This window comes from Pecten maximus, chromosome 14 (genome assembly GCF_902652985.1).
Source record: "Pecten maximus chromosome 14, xPecMax1.1, whole genome shotgun sequence".
In the NCBI taxonomy this organism is placed as follows: domain Eukaryota; kingdom Metazoa; phylum Mollusca; class Bivalvia; order Pectinida; family Pectinidae; genus Pecten; species Pecten maximus.
The window spans coordinates 23074997-23085796 of NC_047028.1; the positions used below are offsets into that span (position 1 = coordinate 23074997).

Here is a 10800-nt window from a genome sequence, read left to right on the forward strand (position 1 = left end):
TCCTCATATATGACACTAGTTATTGGTGTCCCTTAGATACCCGTCCTCATATATGACACTAGTTATTGGTGTCCCTTAGATACCCGTCCTCATATATGACACTAGTTATTGGTGTCCCTTAGATACCCGTCCTCATATATGACAATAGTTATTGGTGCCCTTAGATACCCGTCCTCATATATGACCCTGGTTATTGGTGTCCCTTAGATACCCGTCCTCATATATGACAATAGTTATTGGTGTCCCTTAGATACCCGTCCTCATATATGACACTAGTTATTGGTGTCCCTTAGATACCCGTCCTCATATATGACAATAGTTATTGGTGTCCCTTAGATACCCGTCCTCATATATGACACTAGTTATTGGTGTCCCTTAGATACCCGTCCTCATATATGACAATAGTTATTGGTGTCCCTTAGATACCCGTCCTCATATATGACAATAGTTATTGGTGTCCCTTAGATACCCGTCCTCATATATGACCCTGGTTATTGGTGTTCCTGTTATACCCGTCCTCATATATGACCCTGGTTATTGGTGTCCCTTAGATACCCGTCCTCATATATGACAATAGTTATTGGTGCCCTTAGATACCCGTCCTCATATATGACCCTGGTTATTGGTGTCCCTTAGATACCCGTCCTCATATGGTCCTGGTTGTTGCAATGACTTTAAAGCCTTATCTAAACAAAAACAAAACAAACAAACAAACAAACAAAACAAAAAAACACCACACCAGACTTTAATCGAGTATTTCCATGTTCATAAAATAATACTACCCACACTATTCTTCATTTTGGTTCACGATAATTTCAGTGATGTCAAATCTGTTTTGTATTATTCTAACCTTTTAAGAGGAAGTGGTAGACTGTTCATGATTTTGTGTTTATATTTTGGTGTTTTTAATATAGTGTTATAAGTTAAGTAAAAGTTTCAATTGTACTCGACGAAAAATAGTCTCTCTGCTGAACAATTTATTTTACTTTTTACATTTAAATGTTATATGATTCGTAATACCTGCTGTTACTGATTGTTATTTACCTCCACTTTTGCTTTTGATATTGAAAATGTAATTATATTATACTAGATGTCATCTTATTTTAGTGCTTTTCGAGCTTTAAAATCATGCCTATACATTACGATTGCGCCAATATCAGTCTCTATTATGATTGCGCCAATATCAGTTCCTGATATGATTGCGCCAATATCAGTTTCTATTATGATTGCGCCAATATCAGTCTCTATTATGATTGCGCCAATATCAGTCTCTATTATGATTGCGCCAATATCAGTCTCTATTATGATTGCGCCAATATCAGTCTCTATTATGATTGCGCCAATATCAGTCTCTATTATGATTGCGCCAATATCAGTCTCTATTATGATTGCGCCAATATCAGTTTCTACTACGATTGTGCCATAATCAGTTTCTAACACGATTGCGCAAATATCAGTTTCTGACATAATTGCGCCGGAATCAGTTTTGTATATTGCTTTCGACAGAAAGAACTGAGAGTGCGTCAACTAACTGCGTTAATATGTTATCATGCAGTATGCGGTAAAATTGCCTCAAATTCAAAACTACCGTAACATGTTTCGCATTCAAAACTGTTTATAATATCTGTTCCTCCCTTCGTTCCAAGGAACCCGTAGTCAATTTCGGAGAAGGTATGCAGATACACTTTAAAGCCATTCAAAGTGTTATTCAATTATTATCAAAGTGCAAACTTAAATACCTGGTATGTATTTCGCATTGTTTGAAACCAAACAACCTTTTGTTTATATTTTACTCTTGTCTTTCATGAAGTTTTAAATAATTATTTCGGCAAATTCTGAAACATCCGGACAAATTTGTAATTTCCAACCTTTGCATGAAACTAATTTGTACTTTACCACACTAACTCGAAAATAATACTGCGCAAAACCACGGCAGCTCAGAGAAGGTCTAAATCCTTGCCAGAATTCTCCTCCAATCTATAGCTGAATTGCCATTAAAGCGCGGTGAATTTCAGTAGCAGCCGTGGCTACACAGAGAGGAGATACGAAGCCACGGGGATGGACAATTTACGGTGTAGGCCCGTCTACCCTTATGGTGCCAACATCAGATGGAAACATCAGCCTCTGAGATGTGCCTAAAATATTTATCTAAGTATATCCCCCAGTCATCGCCTCGTTAACAGAGTTCCTCTGTTTTTTAACTATCATGAGATGAATTTTGCCGAATGGCGCTTCTCTGGTTTATCCAAACGGGGAGCATTGTCTGTGAATGTTGATAATGATAACAGGGCGGTTTTCCGAGTTGTGTTAATATCAGAACCTCTCGTTTTAATGGGTTTTAATTTCAATTGTTTTGTTATGATTGTTTGTGTCAAGGCTGTAAACCTTAGTTGTAATTTGCCTCTATGGTAAGGCTATTTTGTACCTTATAGAGTAAAGTTGATGTTAAATGATACAAAAAAAAAAAAATGTCATGAAATATAATGAGGTAAACTCCATACCTTGTATCTTGAGAATAGGTTTGTGGCACTGTCTCATTGATCCAGGTTTATATATTTAATAGGGCGTAGTTCTAATTCAAATGTTGTAAGTAAGTGATGAAAGCAGTGAATACGGAATTAAAACAATCACTAATAGAACCTTTAATGAATGGTATAGGGATACATTTTAGCAAGCAAAATACCGTAGACATGCAAAGATCGATATATATCTTTAAGAAAATTAGCCGATTCATTAAAAATTCAATTTCCTATTATTTATCATAGTTTTTATTGGATATCTGCAATGATCAAATTATCAATTGAACCGGAACTTTCTTGATTACGATGTCACAATTCCCCACACTCATTCCAAACTAATTACTCTTTTTATGATTATTTATTGCACAATACGTTTTGATTTAGACACGATCATTGTTATATCAGATTCAGCTAAGAGGTGTTGAAGTTACTTGTCAATGAGATAATATATACATTTGTACCTGTATAATGATACCCGAATGTTTTTGAAAGGATTTTTAATAGACGAATTAGGTACAAGCATCTTTCAAAACATATTGAGAGTTAGAGTAGAGCACGAATTAATTAGACTGCACCAGACAGATGTTTCGTCATTCTAGGACATTTCAGTGATGCTGGGGACATCATAAAGGTGTTCAGTCCTTCTAGGAGGACTATTCAGTGATGATAGGGACATCATACAGATGTTTCGTCCTTCTAGGACTTTTCAGTGATACGAAGGACATCATATAGGTGTTTCGTCCTTCTAGGACTGTTCAGTGATGATAGGGACATCATACAGATGTTTCGTCCTTCTAGGGCTCATCAGTGATGTTAGGGACACCATACCGATGCTTTGTTCTTCTAGGACTCTTTAGTGATGTTAGGGACACCATACAGCTGTTTAGTCTTTCTAGGGCTAATCAGAGATGTTAGGGACATCATACAGCTGTTTCGTCCTTCTAGGACTCGTCTGTGATGCTAGGGACACCTTACAACTGTTTTGACCATCTAGGACTCGTCAGCTGTTGATGATAGGATGCGACCAAAAACAAAAATTGAGATTGATAAAAAGAAATGCCGAAATCCTGATGGGATGCAAAAGACCCAAAATTAAAAGAAATAATCATTTTCAATGAATCTAATAATTTTCATTATTTCATTAACATAATTAAATACATGTGTTTATTCTGAATCGTGTCACTATTCGAATGAGTTCCCAACAGGTTACGATAAAACTTCGATGACTCAAAAATAATCAGCAGTGTCTATCCTGCATTCTCAAATGACGTTACAATAGACTCGCAAAATATTAGCACCTTTCAAATTAAATTAAGAGAGAGATAGAGTAGAGCCAAAATGAATTAGACAACACCATACCGCGATTTCCTTCGAAGACTCGTCAGTGATGATATAAACCTAAACGTATTGTTGATAGGAAGTGGAAACTGTTGCCTTGATCTAAAAATGGCAACTCATATTTGGCTGGTAAACTCTTTGCCCCTTCAATATTGATTAAAACACCATTTCCATAGAATCATAAATTCATGTACATTACAGAGAAGTGGGAACCTCGTAGTAACATAGTGAATGTATTGCATTCCATTCATATTCCACATACTTTTCTTGAGCTTGTCGCATATTTCGAGCTTTATAATAGTGGCTTGGCGGTTGTTGTATAAGCACTCAACCCATATAAGGGAAAGAACAGAATCGCGATATCCCTGCAGTATGTTGAAAGAGGCGACTACTGTCGACTTACATGCAGATTCGTAGATTGTCTCCCCTATTTTTTTCGGTTTCAGAAACAGTGAAAACGAAGAGTTTTCCCTTCTCTATCTCTTATTATGTGGATTGTAAGAGGTTATTTATGTGACCTTGTAAAACTCCTGTGTTTGTTGTTAAAACCATTGTTATGTCAACATGCACTTCTTTGCATTTCTGAATTAGAAAAAAAAAAGAACAATGTTGCGCACTCTCGAAATGTTCCATGATGTCGATATACAATAAAACCTTGTTTAAGTATGAAATAAGATTCGTCTTTTTTTAAAGTTCCATTTTGGGTACTGTTTTAGGAAGCGTCACGTTAGATCTCAAATCATAACATTGCTCTGGTATGTTTGCTTCGCAGTTAAATTAAAGGGATTCTTTTGGTTCCAGAACCTCCGTTTCCGTATTGTGTTCATTTCAATGAGTTAAATTTCAATGATTATTTTTTTGTTTTTCAGACATGAAGGATGTATTTGACCTTTTCGATTTCTGGGATGGTCGAGACGGGCTAATAGATGCCTTTAAAGTAGGAGACCTTCTTCGATGCTGTGGTCTTAACCCCACGGACACGCTAGTCAGAAAGACTGGCGGCACGAAAAAAATGGGTAAAATGATTTATTTGTGTTGTTTTCTACTGGTTTTCTGTAATTTTAATTCATTAGTTATAATGCTTGCGTTAGATAATATTCAATGTACATTTTGGATGAAAACCAAACCTTCATTGGATTGTTGATTAGCCAGTTGAATTTAAAAATAGACCGGATATATTCTCTTCCCACTGTTCCGAAAGGGTGATATTCTGGGGTACACAGGCAAAATGTCTTCATGTCAATTCAGGTCAATATTTTCAGGTGAAATTCAGGTCAATATTTTCAGGTGAAATTGACCTGAAAAGATCAGATTAGTCAATCAATTTCAAGAAATCTTCCTGAATTTTACCTGAAATTGACATAAACATTTCACCCGAAATTGACATAAAGATTATTTCAGGTCAAATTGACCTGTAATGTACCTGAAAATTTCTTCATATGAAATTTACCCCATTTTCATTTCATTTTCAGGTCAATTTCAGGTCACTATTTTTTCTGGTCAAATTTACCTCAAGACATTTTGCCTGTTTAAATGTATCATTTGATATGAATTTTGATAATCAATGAAAATTTGACATTCGTTTTGTAACGTATCAACATCTACAGATGTCCGTAACGTATACGAAGGAAGTCCATACTATTATTCCATCAAAGTTGAGATGTTTGTAAGATGGTTTTTAGAGTTTACTTCACTGACAACGCGGAACAGGCGAAATATACAATTATATAATTCTTGTCTTTCCTTTGTTGAAGAGATATCCAGTTACAGTTCTGTACTTTTCTTTCATTCTCGTATCTCTTCAGTTCCTGCTTTTGTCTTTCCCCAATCCCAATTGTTTTAGTGTCATCTCGATTCCTTGAGTTGTCTTCTCTTTCATTTGGCATGTTCATGGTTCTCTTTGGAGTATTTTCTATTGCTTTGGTAGGTCCTCGGTTACAGCACATTTACTGTATCTTCAACTTGTACTCTCATATTTGTGTTATATGGTCCAGCTAGATCGTTGCCAAATGAATCATGGTGCAAATATTTTCTTTATCGAGACTTCTACAGATCAATTTTTGAATGGTGTTAAAGCACCTAACAGTATATACGTTTGCACGATGCATATACGTAAACCTGTCCGTGTTACAACCATTTTATCATTAATATATATACGTTCTTGCTGATATCTTGACTGTCTTGTTTTAGTAATGATTTTATTAATGTCGATGTTTGAAAATATTAATAAATAAGGTTTATTTCCGTATTTCTAAACATTATCTTCAGGATGGAAAGTTAAGCTTATGTAAGGATTTTCATAACACAACCAATGAATGTTTTTACGTGACGATTCGTTGGGCCAATCTAAATCGAGATGAGGAGTCATATAGACTCTCGCACATATATGACCCAGTTATAAAGAAAAGAGTAGCAGAATCGAGTCTTTGCGGTCCAATTTTCAATACATCACATTAATGTAAACTTTATTTCGTTTCTTTTGATAGAGCATATCACAACATTTTTGTATCGACAAACAGAAACAGGATATGGAAACAAGCTTGAAAGCTTATACTAGTCCACTTCCTTCAATTAGAATTAACATTATTGAGATGGACAGCAATAAACGGAATCTGAGAGAAAAAAAGATGTGATCATATATGAACCTTAACATTATCTACTAGAAGGACATGGTGTGCAGGGAATAAAGGATAGGTTAAAGTGCAGTGAGCTTGCCAGCTTAATTATTAACAACATCAAATCTTTCATTATTATAATTATCTCCATTTAGAGAAAAAACAGGGTACCAAATGATTCGTTAACTGAGATAGTAATTTCCAAAGTGATGAAAGTAACGTACATATTATGTATGAAATCAAGGCTATTGTACACTGCAGCATAGCCAAAATCGACATCGATCTTGGAGTTTCAATGACGTCTGGTACACGTTTTACATACAGTGTACATACCTTACTAGTTATCGAAAGGTCCCGTATAAACAGTCATTAGTTGTGTTAGGAAAATCCTTACATGAAGGCGTTTTCTTTTATTATGCAACATAATGATGTTATAATTTAGCAGTTTAGCAATTTAAACAATACAAATAATGTCGTTAACATTTGCTGGAGGAAATAGAAGCCGATATTATTATATAAGAATGCATGAACATGTAAATTACCTGGAATAATGTTTAGCTGAGTTTTTTTTTACCTGGAATCATTTTCTTATTATCATCTGAGACCTTTTTAAGCTTCATTTTAAAGCATCAGATTTTGTTTTGAAGACAAAGAAGGTAACCACTTTGTTTTTTTCCATAGGCGAGAAACAGTACTCTTTCGAAGAATTTTTGCCAATTGTTAAACAAATTGTGAAAGAGAAGGACACAGGAACGAAAGCGGAGTTCATGGAAGCCTTCAAATCGTTCGACAGAGAGGGCATGGGCTTCATTTCCTTGGGAGAGGCACGCCACATGTTAACAGCAATAGGTATACGAATTGTGCAAACGATACCTTTTAATAGAAATCCAGATTTAGATACAATTAAGTTAAAAATAGATTAAAATACATTATACAGCTGTTTTGTCCTAATATGACTCGTCTGTGATGCTAAGGGCTTAAATTGTTTGAATCTATAATGTGACTGAGGAAACTAAAACATGCCGAAATAAATGTCAAAATCTGGATGGGATGTGCAATGCAGTTTAGTATTACCACACACTTATCGATTTATTATCGGTTATCGGTTACTGCTTATTTTTTTTTTTAAATATATCTGGATTTACTACCAGTGCTTCATTATTTTGATTGGCAGGTGACCGATTAGAAGATAGAGAATTGGACGACATTTTAGAACTCACAGACATACAAGCCGATTTGGATGGCAATATTAAATATGAAGGTGAGTAGGCTATTAATATCAATCATTAGGCGCATATACTTCTTTTTCAAAAGTATTGGTTATTTAAAGATAGTGTTATCATTGATGTATTCGACTTGAAAGGACCTTCACGGCATACAACATTTATCTGATAGCTATTTTGATTAAAATTTATCCATGTGGTACTCCTTTGATGTTCGGCACTAAGTACACATAAGGTTCGGCTGAGGGCTGATATTCTGAAACAAAACTTAGTCCGAGTAATTGAACATCAGCCACCAAAAAAGATAGATTGATCTCACAATTAAAAGATTCTATTAAAGATGACCAAATCGTGATCACCTGATTCTGAACAACTATCCGTAGCAGAAGTTACGTCATTTCCGGTCTTGGTATGGTCCATGATGCAATTCTGAATTTGTGAATTGTGGAAGAAATCCATATAATTATTGTCATGATGGAATAACCACAGGCTGATATTACAGAAATAAATGCACAATATTTGAAAGGATTTATTTGTATATTCAATGTTCTTTTTTTTTGTTTATTTATCTATTTACAGATTTTATCCAGAAGGTGTTGGATGGACCAAAGGGATGTTAGAATCATTTAATGCTACGCAGCCAGTGAACTGAATGATAACCATGTTGAGACTTTGGATACCGAGGCTACATTTCGGATTTTGTTCATTAGTCGGCCGTATTTCGTGGAAAAAATGATAAAATCACAGACAATATTTTGCTTCAAATAATATGGATTGCATTTGTGATTAACGTTGCATTTCGAAAAAAAGAAATACATTTACTATATCTAATTTCTTGTTCCGCGATATTTGAATTCTTGTTGACAATATCAGATAGTACAATACGACCAGGACTTTTTTTTCTGAAAAATAAGTTGATTATGATCTTAAAGAAATTTAGTATTTTCCTTGTCTTTTCTCATTTTACCAACTGAACTACAGAAAAGAACAAATATCGGTTTCGGTTCGTCAACATGATGATTGGCAAAATGACAATAGCATCTTCTTATTGGTTGGAAAATGTTTTTTTTTCCTTTTCTTTTTTCTTTCTTTTTTATTCGAAAAAGGAAATTTAGCGGTAGCTATCATTCTATCTATATATTTTTCAGATTTAAGACAAATACCAATTTTTATACGACTCTCTTATGAACATTATGTCTAAAGTTGGAACATGATTACCCAAAAACAACGATGGAAAGCAGCCATTAGCCATTTTGCATTATGATATCTAAGAGATTGGTATATCTTTATTATATACAGTATATATAGTAGCTTATATTAAATGCAAATTAGGATTTAGAAAGATGTCGTTAGTTTTCTGTTTTGAGAAGTGTCTTTATACACTTTTACATGTTTATGCATTGATACGATATCTCAATGTAAATGTTATTATACATATATATATATATAATATTTATTTTAAATGTCTTAAAGAGCCCTGCGCACTTGTATATAATTACAAATTTCTCAATAATATTTTAAACAGACGGGAAATCAGTGTTGGGCATTTTTTTCTATTTGTTTTATGTGTGTATAAAACGCTATCTGCTTTGTCAGGTATGTTGAATGTGTTTATCACACCTAGAATAGAAAATCAACCATATTTTTGTATAAACCACGCGCGCAAAAATCACATTGATTTTGTGTTCTCGGCGTTTGGTGTATTCTATGCTGACATTCAATCAGGCGTGCAGAGGAAAACGAAACAAGGTTTAACTTTATATGGCCATGCGTTTCGTCATTTAGACCTATTAATTAATTATACAGTTACTGTAAAATGATTAATTTTCATGAGTTTTATATTTTCCTTTATTCTGTGGGTTCTCTAGTGATGAGTTCATGTGTCCAAAAATTACTTAGATATTCAGCATTTTATATGGATTCATTGCCATGATTTAGTCTGCAAATAAAGTATGAAATTATGTTTTTGACACCACCGAATTTTAAAATGAACGAAAAGACCTGATTTTACAGCAATTCGTGTAAGAAATGATGCCATGCAATAAGTTTTTTTTTTAAATCAATACACTGAAGCGATCATATTTCAATTCAAGAACAATATGTCAGACTGTTTTTTCTCACTTTTCTATATTTAGGTTCGACTTTATGTTATATATTATTATCTTTTACTTATACAATTTCAGCTCAACAGTATTATTTCGTTTTGACATATGTTATCATACTCGCTATCAAAGAAACGCCAATTTGTTTAATCCAGACAAATTATTTTTAATAAAACATTTTTTTTTTCCATTTTGCGCTGTTTTATCATTTTATGTTCATTCATATTTTCTTAGATTCTTATTTTGACTTCTTATTAGTGTATCCTTATTTAAGAAAACAAAACAGACAACTGTAAATGGCGCCTTGTATTTCTGAGGAGTTGATAAAATATTTCCCTGCTATTTCATCCTAACTGGAACATCTTATTTGTTTAAAAACTTGTCTTTCAGAAATTGAATACAATGGAATGTTCTGAAAGAAAGCACATTTTGGATACAATATTTGCTTACTGCAATTTACATATTTTATTGATAACAGTTCACACACATATATTACAATCACAAACAAATAGTGTGTATCTTTCATAGACAGTATGTATTTAAATGGTCAATTTTATTAGAATTTACGAAACTACGGTTTGAATGTTTTCTACATATCTATACCGACGTTTTTGCAATACAATACAAATTACTTGTAGATGTAGGTGCTTTAGTTGTCAATAGCAACATTCCTATTTTAATGTTTGTCTGCAAAATAAACTGAAAACTGTACATTTATCGTTTATTATTTATTCGTCATAGTATTTTAGTAATGTATTGCACGGTTGAAATATAAACATCGTAGTGTATAAGATTGTAGCAGAAATATCACAAATTCAATACACAGGACAGAGTACAACTTCTACCATATACCTGAAGGCTGAATGCTACTTAGTTTGATGTCATGTGAAATATAAACAAGCATATTTGAATCGGTAACGCCGAAGGATTTTCTCTAAATGTGAAGAAAAATAGCTGAAAGTCACTCCAGTCATTACCTTGTAAGGGGGAGAACTCCAGATCA

At 33.8% G+C, this 10800-nt stretch overlaps 1 protein-coding gene across 1 annotated transcript in view; it reads left to right on the forward strand.

The window, feature by feature from the left end:
* The window catches only part of LOC117342156 (myosin, essential light chain, adductor muscle-like), a 33466-nt gene extending 22958 nt beyond the window's left edge, over nt 1-10508 (forward strand). Inside the window, exons 2-5 of the mRNA XM_033904169.1 lie at nt 4727-4873; nt 7154-7321; nt 7647-7733; nt 8275-10508. Of these exons, the coding sequence (XP_033760060.1) occupies nt 4727-4873; nt 7154-7321; nt 7647-7733; nt 8275-8315 (443 nt within the window). The 3' untranslated portion in view covers nt 8316-10508. The remainder of the gene's footprint in view (nt 1-4726; nt 4874-7153; nt 7322-7646; nt 7734-8274) is intronic.
* Nucleotides 10509-10800: the final 292 nt, after the last annotated feature.